We start from the raw sequence: 16,913 nt of genomic DNA on the forward strand, positions 1-16,913 counted from the left end.
TTTGTTTTTAATTCTGTCGACCACTTAGAAAGGGATCCTTTCTCTACTCAAGTTATCAAAGGGGTATCCGTGTTAGTCTGGATCTGTAAAAGCAGCAAAAATGCATCCGAAGATGTGGGTATTCACCCATGAAAGCTCATGCTCCTATACGTCTGTTAGTCTATAAGGTGCCACAGGACTCTTTGCTGCTTTCTCTACTCAGCAACCAATCGCCTCATTGTGTGGTTCAAGAAGTATTTAATTGTGATCACCAAGAAAAACTCTGTAGATTACTGTAGGCCCATGACCATCATCAGAGAACACCAGTCCTAAATTCATTTCTGGGTAGGTACTTAAACTGCGCCGATCTTCATTCCATCATTTTCACATTCTGTTCACCATATATCTGTGGCTCAATTTCACTACTATGTATTTAATATAGATTGAAAAGAAATCAATTTATTGTAAAACATTCTTGTAGTGGACCACCATTTATTAGATTACCAACGCTATACACAAATCTCAATCAGTTGAACATATTTTATTCTGTCACAACATCTGTTTTGATGATATATGTTCAAACGGGCCTCATCCAATATCCATAAAAGCCAATGGGAGTCCTTCCCACGAGATCTGGATCAGACTCAAAGGGGATTGATAGAAAATGCAAGCTTTTATAAAGGAACGTGGAAACTACCTTCTTCAAAATAATTCAAGCTTTGTTATTTAGAATTTGTAGATTCTATATTAATCTTCAAGCATAGGAGACAAATAAACCATCAATACAGGAAAGAACTTGTCAAATGCTTATATTTAATGAACGTCTCTCTTCAGTCATCTTCCCAACATTAATTTCAATTAAATACATTTTTAAAAATTTTCATCCCATATTAACTAATGTATCCAGTGTTAATTTATAAATCTCATACAAACTTTTGAACATGTGGCTAGCTGCAATGACATTTATTTAAAATATAAAAAGCAATTCTACATATTTTGTATTCATTTTCTGGCAGTCTTCAATCTGTGTAATCACATTATAACTAAGCCATTAAAACCCTAAACAATTCTCATACGATTATAACCAACTAAATTGCATTGTAAAGAAAATATTTTGTGCAGAATATTGTTTTTATTTTACCTACACTTTGACTAAGGTGACCAAATACAAAACCACTCTAGCTTTTACGTTAAGTGTCAATCTATTTTGTGTGCTAACCATTAGTTCAAATGTATTCTGTTTTTTAAAAATTCTGGCTGTATTTCACTCAGCATTTACAATAAACATTTTGTAATGAATTACAGTACAAATGGAAGAAAGAGGTAATAAATCTTGCATAAACTGTTAGTTATTTGTGTAATTTTGAACTAAGTATATCATTTGTTTTTAAACAGTTACATAACCAAAAATACAGGCCCAGCCAACTTTATTTAAATATCATTGGGCTCATTTAATATGAACTGTATGTCATGCTTCATGCATAATTTTCAGTCAGCACACTATTTTGACATTTAGGTGAAGATTGCTGATTGCTGTTGAGATTTTTTTCTTGATTAAATACATTTATTTTTACTGCCAAATAATCAGTTGTGGCATTTACTACCCTAAGCAATTCTGCTTATCACAGTGAAGATTTATAGTACTGCCCATGACTACTCTTCAAAATAGGAATTAAACATCACATGCAAAACTACACTAAATAAGCAATGGTTCCTATATTTCTTTCTGAACTTTAGCTAATGGTACAGGAATCATCACTGCATGGCTTCACTTCCCCTTCCAACAATAAATTCATCACAGCTTTAGTCAAGTAGCTGCATGTTCCTCCCTCTTTTTCCCACTGGGGGAGTGTTGTAAAATGAAGTCATGTCATCCTATAAAAACAAAAACAAAAAAGTGTATTTTTCTATCCAAGTGTTGATTGATAAGAATCAAGATTAACCATTGGTACAGAGTAAATTAATTGAAACCATTTTATAGGTGAAAAGTGCAATTCTCATTGTTGACATTGTCAGTCTTTTTGTGACAACTCATTGAACAATGAGTGTGTCATAAACAGGAACGTTAAAATCTAAGATTTTTCTAAAGGTATAATATATATGTGTTCAATTGCTTAAAGACTTTCTTAGAAATCTTAGAGTGCGCCTACTGTATTTGGGCATAGTTTTGTGAAAGAACATATTACATATTCTGGTCACATAATTTCCCTCTTAATTTCCTAATGACAGGTCGGTTTCTTCACATTGTTTGCAAAACATATTAGTTAGGTAATCTCTCTTCAAACATTATGGTTGGGCTGGTTTCAACTCCATGACTAAGGTTGTGTTTAAAAATGCAGCTAAAGTATGGGACTTATTCCATTAATCTTATAAGGAAAAAAAATATTTTCTTCCTAGACTCACATCACATAAAAGAGTCCAGGCATTTTAAAAGCTCAGTTAGGGATGATATGAAAAATTTGACTTCTTACTTATACTTAGGCCATGTTTACACTACAGAGACTATAGCAGCATAGCTACAGCGCAGTAGCTACACCTGCATCATCCCTTAGTGTAGACGCAGCCTTCAGCAACAGAAGGGGTCTTTCCATCATTCTAGGAACACTAGCACCCGGAGTGATGGCAGCGAGGTCGACAGAACCCTTCTTCTGTTGACCTGGCTATGTCTACACTGGAGGTTAAGTCAGTGTAACTATGGCACTCAAGGGTATGGATTTTTACCCCTGATCTTTCTTGCTATGTCAACCTCAATTTTAAATGTAAGCCAGGCCTTATTTGTGAGGATATTGTCTGATATTATACATGAAAGAAGAAGTGATTTTTAAAGGTCTTGATTTAGTAAGGTAGTTAGGAATATTATAATTACCTTGCTGAATCAGGGCCAGAGTTTGTGAAAAAACCCGAACTAAGAATTTCTTGTATTCTTAGTTTATGTTTGGGGAATGAATGCAAGGCACCTTAACTCCATGTAAAGCTTTCTGTGCTGGAAGAATTATTAATAGGGAAGTATTAACAGGGAAGTACTAAGAAGTAGAGCTGGTCAGGAATTTTTTGACAGAAGGATTTCTCATTGGGAAATGCTGATTCATCTACACTGGAACTTTTTTACTTAAACATATTTCTGGTCTGAGAGAAACACCCACACCCTAGCCTAGCTAACAGCCTCGTGGCTAGGGCCCTCACTCAGGCTGTGGGAGGTGCACAGACTTGAACCTGGGTCTCCCACATCCCAAGTGAATGGCCTAGCAACTGGGCTATTAGCTAGGCTGGAGTGGGTGTCTCTTATGTTTTTTTCATGAAAGTTTCCAAAAGATCTTAGGTTGGTCGTGCTGTGGAACATGAACATTTCTGAAATGTTGAAAATTTTCATGGGTGGAGAAACAGTTTCCCATCTGGGTCTACTAAGTAATGCATTCTGGTTTCAAACCACTAATTTATTTTATGTTAATGACAATGGGTAAACACTTTAGATGCAAAACTGTGTTTGTGTTACCACCAAAATGTTCTTGTTGAGGTCAGCTGAAGTTACTGGGTACTCAGCACTTCTGGATATCTGGGCACTTATTTAGGTGCCTCAGAATGGATTTAGGATCCTAACTTCAGACTGTTTTTAAATATCATATCCTGCATCTATTTAGATACCACCACCGCTTACCTTCTTGCTCCCCTATCAAAGAGGAAACATTTCATTTTAAGACACCAACTTTTTCTAAGCATATTCAGGTTATTCCAGCTTTACCTAAACAATCATTCTAGCATTCAGTGAGGTAGGATACACTTTCTTTCAAGCACCTTTGTGGGCTGGTTGTCTAGCCCTCAAGGACTTTGAGTTCAAAGAGATTTAAGATGTCCGTCTCTGTTGCTATGAAGACACTTTTACAGGCTCTACAAGATCCATCCATTAACCTGTCATATAACATAGTACTTCAATAGAATTAAATTTCATGGATTCCATTTGGGAGTTATGTATGTCTGTTTTATTTTCAACCTCACACATTTACAATTACCAAATTTTGTCTTTGATTGAGAAGAACTGTAAATTTTACATGAAGTGAATATTTTACTCACTTGTTTTTCAACTCCCTTTAGCCTGGTCTCATCTTTCTGGAAATAATGAAATGCTTCTTTCACCAGTTTGTCCAAATCCACTTTATCCTGAAACTCTAACTCAGGGTTTCTCTCCAAAATAACAGATACAACCATTAACAACTAGAATAGGGAAAAAACAAATGAACAAACAAACATCTTCATTATGGCAGTGTAAACAGGTAATTTTTGATTTTCTATATATTGAAAAAGCAGAATTTTATGTAAAATATACGTTTGAAATTGATGAAGTAGGTAGAACAGTCAAAAGATCATTACAGTAATCTGAACAAATAACCAACACTAGGGAATAAACAAAGGCTTAGCTGTAGGCAAGGGCAAGCATTTGTAAATATGAGACACATTAAACAACTAAAATCTAGATGTACTACCAATGCAATCTATATAAGCAACAAAGAACAAATTTAAGTCCAAGGATACCGAATTCCTTGCAGCTGGAACAGCATTTAAAATGGGAATAACTGACTTGCATGACTGGCTTGCAGGCCTTAAGAGTGTGACTAGCAGTTGGTGGTGGATTGCATTTTGATCACTTGTGTCCTTGGGGACTCTAGGCCATATCTTTCAGCTGCAGGTTGAGATATTGTACTCAACATACCAGTAGTTGTTGGGCATGATCAAAATAGTTTGGAACTCTTAAGTGCCAGGGAATATCCAGGGACAGATTCATAGTCGCAGGCAAGAAATACTAGGCAGCTATTGAAGGGAAAACTGACCCCTAGTTTGCTCAGACAGCCCAGGGACTGGTTCTGGGGGGAAGGTGCATAACAGGATGGCAGGACTCTATTGCCTCACTTTGTTTGGTTAGCATGTGTTTTAACACTGGAGGGAGCTGGTGGTTAAATACTGTTGATTCAGTGGGGCAAGTGTGGCTCTTTGGATTGCCCAACAGAGATGGGAGGGAGGAGTTGTCATTTGGCAGGTGGAACTGGTGTTTAGAACAGTCGGGCTTTGAAGAAAGGATCCCATGGCTTAAGCTGGGGGCGGCATACAGTGCTATTTTGGAATTATCTTTTTGTTTGAAAGTCTGGCCCAGTATTATTAACTCTATGGCTACTGTTTGCTTTGTTTGGTGCAGTGTGGGGACCCCAACATCCTGAAATGTGTTATCCAAATACATTAATGTGAAACTGCTTAATATAAAACACAAAAATCTGTGGAGACAGTGTCCTAAAAACTGCCATAGTAGTTTGGATCTGCAAGTGCTTATCTGTGATTTTAAACCAGTCCTGTTAATTCAATTCTCTATGGGGTTCAGTTACTCTTTCTCAAAATTGTTACAAACAAGTCATGTATAGAAAACTTCTCTTAATCATATGGTACTGACCTCTACAATAATCTGTCTGTATTCGGGCTGGTCAATATTTTGCAACATGTCTTCAACCAGAAGGGAAAAATTCATCTCGTACATAGTCATATCAGATAGTGTTGGCTGCTGAAAAAGAAACAATACAAATAATAAAATGCTGCATGTATTTTAACCATTTGATTCCAATAAAAAAAATTTCTAATAGAACTGGTTGGATTATTTGTGGTGGATTATTTATCCAACATTAACAATCTGGGTTCCGTTGGATCAAAGGGGAAGCAAATTTCTAGTCAACGATAACAGCATTCTGTTAGGAGTCTTGTCTGAGATTTTTTTGCCCTTCAGAATATTAAAATATTTTCACTGCAGTTACAAGCAAATAGTAAACTCAAAGCTTCTTCCAGCACCATATGTCCAATATGTTATTTTACACCTGGAATCCTTTGTTATCTGTAGCACATATTTCATGAAAAGAGAAGAAAAATACAATGGCAATGCATTCAGTAGTTTAAAAACCAATGTGCAACTCTCTAAATATTTTCTTTTTTACCTGTGGTAAATATTTTTCTGCTACTATTACACCATTGGGGGTTCTCTCCAAGATTTGCCACACCCTGTCATAGAAACCATGGGGAGTTCGATTCAGAGAACCATCTATTTGACGTCTGTTAAGCCAACATCTGTGAACAAAACAAAATGACTGAAGGGCTTGAAAAACCAATCTGTTTCGGATTCAAAACAAAGCTTTCTTTGTGGATTAATTAAGCCATTAGGGTAAGCAACAACAGTAAATATCCATCAATGATGCACACACAGTATATGTTGCATTTCCTGATAAATATTTCATATGGAAATAAAAATAGAACCTAAAGAGAACAAAAGCAAGATGATTTAGAAGCTGGAGCGTTATACTCAAATGTGGGATGGTGGCTTATTAACTGGTCTAAAAATTTAACACTTAAATTGATTTAACTTAGAACACAGGACAGGACATAGGCCAAATTAAACTCTGCTGTAACTCCACCAAAGTCAATGGAGTTACCAGGCACTAGGGAAGAATTTGACAGAACATCTATAAGAAAACATATATATGTTTAGGGAAAGCAAATTTGCCATTTAATTTACCTGAGATATAATTTGTCAGGCACATGTGTATGGCACCAAAATGTTTATACCTTGCATAAAGAAGAAACCATGATCCATGCTAGTACTACTACAGTATAAATATTTCCTTTATTATCCCCTCTACTGTATGTAATACACCTCTACCCCGCTATAACGCGACCTGATATAACATGAATTCGGATATAATGTGGTAAAGCAGCGCTCCGGGGGGGGTGGGGGGGGGAGGCGGGGCTGCACACTCCGTCAGATCAAAGCAAGTTCAATATAATGCGGTTTCACCTATAACATGGTAAGATTTTTTTGGCTCCTGAGGACAGCGTTATATCGGGGTAGAGGTGTACAATTTACGGTGCTAGTACAGCTTCCATATTAAAATCCTGCAATTCCAAATAACAGTGCAAAAAATGTACTAAGCGGAAGAGACATTTTTGCATGTTGTAATTTAAATAAAAAAAAAAATTGAAGTTGGTAAACTGAAATTTTGTTGGTACTTCATCCCAAATGTTCAGTGCTTTACAGCATTTGTAATTTTAAAGAAATTAAGAAACCTACATTTATGAAGTTGATTCTATTGTTAATTTAATAAAAAGGGTTTAGTAGACTAATGTAGTGCAGTATTGCCAACCACGAGCATTGAAAAATCATGAGATCAGCTTAATCATTAGATTTTAAAGGATAATAAATTTTGGATTGTTTGTCATCCAGTTTTTGAGCTTTGGGTGGATCATATCTTCAAACTTTTCTTTGCAATTATAAAGGACTACAAACTTAAGTTTTTTAAGAAGAAAGGTGAGATTCTTACAAAGAAACATGACCCCCAGAGCTGGGGCTTTAAAAAAGACAAATATTGCAAGACTAGCAACAAAACTGTGAGAAGTGGTAATAATGGAATGGTTGTAATGAGTAAATTCAGTCTACAAAATTACAGTCTATGGTAGCAATATTTCACAGTTAGTTTATAATACTTTTATTTAACTGAAAAAAAATTCTTTCCTAGCAGCAGTATAGTCCTCATAGGTCTTCTCTTTGAAGGAGAAAATCTTTTCCCATGCAGCAGGAGTTTGTACAAGCTCTCTGTACTGAACTGAAAAAGCTTTTCTTAGAAACCAAACTAAGTTCTTAGGGTAAGTGCTGTTTTCCTCAATTATTTTATTACTAAAAAGGAGTGCAGAAGAAAATGAATTGTGGACCAGGTGCCTCATTTCATACTTCATCTCTCAGCTCAAAAATATAGCTGTTTTATTAAAAATTAACAAGTCTTTTTTAGGAGAGCACTACGTCTAAATGTGCCAGACATTGGCGGCAGAGAAGTCAGAAAACTAAATGTTATGAATTATTTACCACACCAATTTGTGTAGGTAACCTAAATTTTAATTAGTGCTGTGTTTAATAGTTTTCTATAATTGAATGAGCTGGTCCCGTTAGGCTGTTAGAAAATTTATTACAACCTTAAACTCCTCATTTAAGATACAGTCCCACCGTATAACATTTTGAGTGTTTGAACAGAGTAACAGAATAACCACCAGTTTCGGTTACCTTTACTCTCTGTGAAGAACGAAAGAGATATCTGTATTATTATTATGAATATTATATATACTGTTTATTAGATTACTAATCTAACTAATCTAATTACTAATCTGTTTATTAGATTACTATGATGCTGGTAGCTATCTGGGATCAAAGAGTTTATTTAATTCTTGTTGGTTATACATATCTGCAGGAAGGCAGGGAATGGCTTTAGAGATAATCCTAGTCACGAGAACTTAAGGGAACAAGCCCTGTGAAGTCTCCCTCCAGCCATGCTGGAGCTTCAGGTGGACGTTGGGAACAAAAGACTTTTTGAACTGTTAAAATGCCGCAGCTCTGAGTTAAGAGTGGCAGACGGACAGGTCTGGAGGGAAGCAGATAGTATTCCGTTCCCAGATGTTGGAATGACTTGGATAAACTAGGCCTACCTAAATTGTTAGATAAGACAATATGCATGTAGGCCTTTTATTGTTTTAATCCTTTGCTCTCTGATTTTTATATTCCTATGGGTAAATAAATAATACTTTTTTTTCAAGAAGGTGTCTGGAGTTGCTGCACTGTCATATTCCCAAAAGAGTTTCTGGCAGGTGCCAAACACAGGCAGGCCTGCTAAGAAAACATGGTTAGTGACACAAAATGGCAATTTTCTGCAATATTTGTATGAATCCTATGTGCGCCTCAGGTCCTCGCTGTACTTTGCAGTACTACCCAGTGGGGGAGGAGGGAGAAAGAGTTAAGTCTGCTGTTGGGGCAGCACAAGTGACATCAGGTGGGGTGTCATCTTGCTGTCTGGGCTACAACGAATGAGTCATTAAGGAACTGGCTGAAACTGACCCAGATCAACAGAGGTTCCAGAAGCACAATGGAAGCTCCAGTGACTGAATGATCAATGCTTTGGGTAGGTGGGGTGGTGAACTCAGCATGTCCCTGTCTGAAGACAAAGGACAGAGAGGTGACAGTCAAGGGATAAACAATGGGCTTCTGGAGTAGGCTGCCTGCTCTCACATGGGACTGTCAAAGGGGTCAGAAAGAGACAGAGACTGAGTCCATTACAGCTTGGCTGGTGGATTGCTCTGGCTTGGCCAGATGGACAAGGTAGATGGATTACGTATTATTAGTTTTGATTATATTTGCCTCCTCTCCAGCCAACCTACAAAACTGGATTGTACCAGGGCAGGAAAAGGCCCATGAACATAGAAGAGCAAAGGACTGTGGGTAGGATTAAAAGAGTCCTTCTCTCAAGGGAAACATGGTAGTTGTTTGGGGGAACCAGAATGACACACAACACTTTGCTGGGGATGTCTGAAGAAGTCAGGTCTGCCGAGGTTACCATCAGGGAATGATACGACAGGCATGCATGGAGACTGTTTGTTGTTTTAAAATCCTTCTTCTTCAAGTGCTTTTTAACTACTGCTAAAATAAATAATACTTTTGTTTTTGGAAGGCTGTCTGAATCGATGTACACAGTGACAGGGACAGCCTCCTCGATCCCTGTATACACCACTCATCACAGACTCCCGAAGAGAGAACATGCAGGATAAGAATGGTACATACACAGGATACTAGACCAGGCCCCGGACTATAAGAGTGGCAGAATTGTGAAACTCCGGCAAGACATCAGGCCTAGTACCTGAGGGGGTGCACTCAAGGGGGCACAGATATGGCTAACTCTGTGACATACTGGTGGCCGTGTGTGTGGGATCACGCCAATAGTGAATCTCCAATAAGTAACAACAGCACTAAAAACAAATATTGTAGAGGAAAAACCAAGAGAAAAATTGTCCTATTTTTTTTTCAGGAGGGGGAGGGAGAGAAGAAGAAAAAACGAATTGTGAATTGTTCAGGAAAGATGAGCTGGAAGAGTCGTGCAGTGAAAGAAAGCTAAATTCTAAAGAGCTGAAAAAGACACAGCTGGCTGGTCTGCTGTACACAGATGACCAGAAAAGGAATTGTCGCTCAGAACTGGATGAGGACTTGAGAAGAACACTCAGTTCACTGGTAGTCCAGCAGAGGTCAAGGGAGACAAAGGCCAGAATTGACCAGCAGGACTGGGATCCCAGAGGGAGGTGTAGAGGATGATGTACACAGTGACTGAAGAAACAACCGGATGCCATCAAGAGTTCCCTGAATCAGCAGAGTCTAGAGGAGGAAAAACTGCATCTGGAAGAAAAGAAACTGGAGCTGGTGCAGTGCCAGCATGAGTAGAAACAGAACCACCACGAGCAGGATGTGAGAGAGAAGATATGAATTGGACCTGGAGCTACTGCACAGTCAGTATATATCAATTTGGTAAGTGGCACTGAACACCAGCCTTAGGAGACAGCACAGATTTAAAATGATTACCTTGCTACAGGTATGGAAATGACATGGATGTATTTTATATGCTTTGGAGGTGAGCTGTGAATTGAATGTATGGTACCTATCTCCTTTACTGACAGGGAACACTGTCACCCATATGGCCCAGAAGGACTATAGAAATTATGAGCCATGTAAGTAAGTCTTACTGCAAAAATTTAAACTAACACACAGCCTGTAAGAGGAAATTTCTGACCTCAGTCTCCCACATCAATTTGTGATCAGCATGGAGATAATGCCCTCAGCTTCTATCCTGCTCATTTGTGATGCACCAACTAAAAATGCTCTCTCTGGCAGCTAATAAAAACTAGGCTACAGCCTTGAAGGAGATGGTACATGTCAGACAACGTGGCTGGGCTTGAAGATGCTGAGGAGACAGGGGATTTAAACAAGGAATAATTACAGCTCAGAAGGAGGAGGTCAACGAGCAGCAGATAAACCCTGCTCTGACTGGAGAAAACTCCTTAAGTAACTAGTCTTGGGATGTTGTTTGCTTCCTAGTGTCAGGCTAGGTGAGGAAAATCCTACACATCAGACGTCTACAGTATCAAATATTGCTTTATTGTAAAGTTTCACACAAGGATTATGGGGCAATAGAGCAGGTTTTTAGACATGTACAAGAAAATCAGAAAAATTGAAGACAGCTAAAAGAACAAACAAATCAATGTGTGTCTTCACTACCTCTGTATACATAATTAAGAATACGTTTTAGTCACGGGTATTTTTAGTAATATATCCCTGACTAAACCTTGGAAGCAGATTTGTGCTGGGGGGGGGGAGCAGCCCAGGACCCCTGCTGGTGTTGGGGGGAGGAAATGGCGGGCGGTGGTGCGCAGCCCTGGACCACCGCTGGTGCTGGGGGTTGGCGAGGCTGGCAGGCTCCCTACCCGGCTCCCCAGAAGCAGCGACATATCCCTCCCTCAGCTCCTAGCTCCGCGCACTGCCCCCGCCCCAAGCGCCGGCTCCGTAGCTCCCATTGACTGGGAACCGCAACCAATGAGAGATGAGGGGGCAGTGCCTTTGGGCAGAGGCAGCGCACAGAGCTAGGAGCTGATGGAGGGACATGTTGCCGCTTCCGGGGAGCCCCCCCAGGTAAGCGGCTCCCAGAGCCCTCACCCCCTCCCACACGCACCCAAACTCCTGCTGCTGCTCCTGGGGAATGGGGGGCAGTGGCCCAAGACTGCCCCAGCAGCAGCTGGTGCAGGTGGCCCAGGGGCTGCCCGAGCTGCTCAGGTGGCCTCTGGGCCAGCCGCCACGGAGGTCCCAGAAAGTCATGGAATCCCTGAATTCCATGACCTCCGTGACAAACTCACAGCATTATACATAATGTATGACTGAAACTTTATTAATTGCAGACACCAGTGATTTAAGATGCATACAGATTATTTCAGAAACACAAAGATTATGCAATTGATCTATTATGAATAGCAGCATGAGATACAAACTCAGATCTCATTACCTCCCTTGCTGCTGTGGCTGAAGAATATCCAACAGAAGCTGCTTCACTTCACTGGGCGACAGCTGGTATAAATCCATGGGTGGCATATCCCCGGCACGGATTTTTAGTTCATACTTCATAGCATGAATAATCCATCTGAAATATAAGGAGGAAAATATTTATTTATAGGACATTACATATACACGTACCCTTCAAAATGTATGAAACAGAACTTTTTAATAACATAGTTCTCCTCTACCTAGACAGACAGCTGGAGAAAAAAAATCATGTGGTTCCTTTTGAGTTTAACTATGTGTGTTTATATACAGTTCTGAATTACAGAATGTATACTTTTTACTAGAAGACAAGAAAAGTGCAATTTCCTAAAACAAAACGGTCTGATGCAATACCCCTACAGAACCCAGAAAGATCCTTTTTATGTAACTTGGGCTGCCAAGAGATACATCAATAACTCGGTCAACAAGATGCTATTATATCAATTTTACTTTGTGATGGAGTTTGTTCAGATTCCCACAGTGCATTTTACATGTCTGATGCAAACTGAAAGTAGTACTATATAAACAGTTTTAGGAGATGGGTTGTAAAATAATTGTGATCTATATGTGGCATTTACATGGAAGATATGCTTGCCCCATGAATTTCCACTTATATCACTGACCTTCACTGAAAAAAGCGTTACCTGTCCTCTCATATTAAAAAAGTCAATTAATATTTAAAATTATTTGCTGTTGTGATTTAATTAAAATAATTATGGAATCAATAATATTTTTCTGTTCAACATTCAGTCTTAGGTAAGCAGAACTTGCAAACCATTAGAAAGGAGATGGAAAATGGTTTCTTTTACATCTTACAGAAACAATTAAGTCCTACAGTCTTTAACTGAATAATGAGTATGAAAAGACACTGTATTGCTAGGTCAATTTGGGAAGCAGGATTACTCAGCTACCCTGTTTTCTTACTAAGCATAGCTCCTTCAGCACACAAGGGTATTTGCTGTCAGATGTTAAAAGAAATTTGACTAGGTCTGGCCTGCTAGGGCAGGCATCCCATAACATTAAACTCAATAAAAGTGGTTCTAGGGCTTAGAGTCTCTGTTCAGTTACCATAGTGAAGGAATAAAGAGAGGATGAAATACACAAGTCTATTTATAACAAGTATTTCTTAGGGATTCACCTTTCACCATTGTATTAAACTTTCATACATATTACTTTGTTTAAAATACAACATATCCTCAAAAGAAATTATTTAACAGTACCCAATCTATTTATATAAACACATTCATAAGTCTTAAAACTTTGTAATTTCACAGGTAAGAGTATCTAGTATTTCTGTGATGCCAGCAAGACTCCTACACCTGGACATATATTCTACATTGCTTTGCAGAGTAGAGCCTGATTAGGAGCTGCTGTACACTCTACCATCTGACAATTATTCCCAAGGGATCACTTGCTAACTTGTGACTGATAAATGTGCAGGGCATCCTGATCAGGCCTATTCCCCACACCAGTCATAAGCCTTATGCTGGGCCTGAAGGACGGAGTAGTATAGGAGCTATTCATATGCCTGCTGGGGACCCTCCTACATGGGGAGGGGGGAACACTAGTTTGGAAATTGCAGCTGTTTTCCACTCCCTTTTGCACCCCCAGAATAGTGCAAAAGAAGTAGAACAAGACTGAGAATCTGTACATAATGCCTACTCATACATTGGGCAAAGATGGGTCATAGTACATAAGCTGCGTGTTACCACCTTCAACAAATGATTAGTAGATGGATATACTGGACTTAAAAAAAAAAAAAAAAAACGAACTTGCAGTCTCAAACCCCTTCCCCCCACAGTAGTCAAAATTACAAGTTATTAATTCAAATAACTCAAGACAAATAAACTCATGTTTGCATCTGTTTTAACACTGATTCCACAGTGCAAATTGAAAAGCTTTGTAGTCTCCATTTAAAACCCTAAATTATTCACACAGTTCCTGTGTATGCGTGTAGACCAGGGGTCGGCAACATTTGGCACGCGGCTCGCCAGGGTAAGCACCCTGGCAGGCCGGGCCGGTTTATTTACCTGCTGACGCGGCAGGTTTGGCCGATCGCGGCCCCCACTGGCCGCGGTTCGCTATCCCAGGCCAATGGGGGTGGCGGGAAGCCGCGGCCAGCACATCGCTCGCCCATGCCGCTTCCCGCTGCCCCTATTGGCCCGGGACGGCGAACCGCAGCCAGTGGGGGCCGCGATTGGCCGAACCTGCCGCGTCATCAGGTAAATAAACTGGCCCGGCCCGCTAGGGTGCTTACCCTGGCGAGCCGCGTGCCGAACGTTGCCGACCCCTGGTGTAGACTGAATCACTGTTTACGAAACTTTTGAATGCTAAGTCCCCACTTTAGGAAAATGAAACCATTTACACGCTCCAACCCTGCAACTCCACCCCTTGCTGAAAGTCGAGACGTCCTAGTGTATACATCTTCTTTGCCCACTCCCCACAAATAGTTCTTATTGCCCCTCATCCCCCTGCCCCACGTTTGGGAAATGCTGATGTAGATCTTCAAAATAGGATACATCATCTTCTTTCTTACATGCTTTGATGAGCCATGATATAGGCACCTAAGTTAAAGCCCATTCCAATGACAATACATGCCTCAAAGCTATTGTTTCAGACTCTACAAACTCATGCAGATGTCGCTGCATTGCATCAGTTACATTCACTTCATGTTCTGAAAGTTCTCTCTGCAACTATAACTAGAGACTTTTTAAATAAATGAATTCTGAGACTTTTTAAAACAACTGAGAAATATGTCCATGCCTCCACACCGAGGGTAGTCCTTTGGGCATGCCTCATCTTACGGGGAACACTGACTTTAATAATACAAGTGCACTTTCAGATATTTTGTTCAGTCATTCCTCCTTCACTTTCCTGCCAAGTCCTGAGTAGCACCCTGAAAGCACAGATGTCAGTAAGACTTAAGTCAGAGCCAGGAACATTTTCCTGCTTCCCTTTTGTGCTAGTTATGTCATCAAGTGTGGCAAGGGACTCAAAGTCAGGACGTATGGCAGGATAAGTGATTTTCAACTATAAAAAAATATATTGACTTTTAAATGACTAACAAATACATGTCTGTTGGTTACTTAGGATGTTCAACAAAGTTTCTGAATAAAGATTTGAAGCTGATCTTTAAAAATCACCATGCAACCAAGGGTTTGATATTTTGAGTTAATGAGAGATGTGCCCCATTTCTCAGTGTGTGGTGAAAGACAGAAACAGGTGTCACCCATATGAAAGGAAGCAGTGTTCTACAAAAGATGTATTATCAATGAAAACATGGTAATTTGAAGGTTTGTGTACTGCACTTGGATAATAATGATTCAGAGAGCCATATGATTTGATGATTAATGGATAGTAAGGTAGATTTAGCCATGTAGATAGCTATCATTACCCCAATTCTCATATCAAAAGTCAGAAGCAAACCTGTAGAAATTGCTTTTAGTGGATTATGGGTTCAGAGCATCAATTACATTTATTTTCTTTGCCTGGACAAAGCAATGTCATTGCCCTGTTACTAAAATACAGAATTACCTTTGGAATCGGTTCACTGATACAAAGATGCAGTTTAGACATCAATAGGAGTTCATTCACTGACAAGGTATTTTCTGTTTGTAATTGCTTATGTGAGGTGTTCTGACAGTATAAAACGTGGAGATGAAAAATGTTTGATAAAATAAACCTTTAGCAGTATCTCCTACTAAAACCTAAGTGACAGAGCTTGGGTAGAAAGCAGGTGATTGGAGGTCTTTACAGTAATGGGTCTGTCAGGAACTTGATCTTTTTCAACATGAAAGGCAGACTACAAATCAATAATGAGAGACCAAATCAAATAATTATCAGACTGGAATACTATTTCTGTGAGAAAGTTAATTTTACTTATTGAAGTGGGTGATAATAGTAAAATAAAATTGAATCTAAAAGGATGAAACCTTGGAACAGGGAGGAACACTGACACACTGGGATTGGTTTAAAGAAGATTCTGGGATGAGTCATGTGAATAAGCAGACACTGCAGAAAGTATGTTTTACAATGGGAAAAACTATTGCACTTATGAGCGACTCTACCAAATATGAACTGTTAATAAAACCAATATTTTAGTATGACTAAAGATAAGTTAACTTGAAAACACTGCTACTGCCCATGGGTACCTTGCAAATTATCCATACACTTGCAGTTACATTCCTTCTGGAATGTTTGCCAAAGAACATCTGGGAGGTCATAGTGGATCACAAGATAAATACGAGTCAACAGTGTAATACTGTTGCAAAACAAGCGAACATCATTCTGGGATGTATTAGCAGGACTGTTATAAGCAAGACATGAGAAGTAATTCTTCCGCTCTACTCCGCTCTGAATAGGCATCAATTGGAGTATTGTGTCCACTTTTAGGCGCCACATTTCAGGAAGGATGTGGACAAATTGGAGAGAGTCCAGAGAAGAGCAACAAAAATGATTAAAGGTCTAGAAAACATGATCTCTGAGGGAAGATTGAAAAAATTGGGTTTGTTTAGTCTGGAAAAGAGAAGACAGAGGGGACATGATAACAGTTTTCAAGTATGTGAAAGGTTGCTAGAAGGAGGAGGAAGAAAAATTGTTTTTCTTAACCTCTGAGGATAGGACAAAAAGCAATGGGCTTAAATTGCAGCAAGGGACGTTTAGGTTGGACATTAGGAAAAACTTCCCAACTATTAGGGTGGTTAAGCATTGGAATAAATTGCCTAGGGAGGTTGTGGAATCGCCATCATTGGAGATTTTTAAGAGCAGGTTAGACAAACACCTGTCAAGAATGGTCTAGATAATTAATCCTGCTACGAGTGCAGGGGACTGGACTAGATGACCTCTCAAGGTCCCTTCCAGTTCTATAAAAGGGAGATAGATGATTATCTAATGCCCCGATGGAGAAACTCTTCCATTTAGTAGGACAGGCAGGTCTGGTGGAGTCATTTCTGCTGCAAGCCAGGTTGTTTTCAACTGCTAGAGAGCAGAATTTGTCAGTGGATGTCAGTCAGCCAGC

At 39.3% G+C, this 16,913-nt stretch overlaps 1 protein-coding gene across 1 annotated transcript in view; it reads right to left on the bottom strand.

Annotated features, from left to right (window-relative positions):
- Nucleotides 1-771: 771 nt before the first annotated feature.
- Nucleotides 772-16,913, bottom strand: part of PHKB (phosphorylase kinase regulatory subunit beta) — a 198,370-nt gene continuing 182,228 nt past the window's right edge. Inside the window, 6 exon segments of the mRNA XM_005289835.4 lie at nt 772-1,805; nt 1,807-1,854; nt 4,048-4,188; nt 5,414-5,521; nt 5,946-6,075; nt 11,862-11,996. Coding sequence (XP_005289892.2) covers nt 1,713-1,805; nt 1,807-1,854; nt 4,048-4,188; nt 5,414-5,521; nt 5,946-6,075; nt 11,862-11,996 — 655 coding nt within the window. The 3' untranslated portion in view covers nt 772-1,712.

This window comes from Chrysemys picta, chromosome 14 (assembly GCF_011386835.1).
Source record: "Chrysemys picta bellii isolate R12L10 chromosome 14, ASM1138683v2, whole genome shotgun sequence".
Taxonomy (NCBI): Eukaryota; Metazoa; Chordata; order Testudines; family Emydidae; genus Chrysemys; species Chrysemys picta.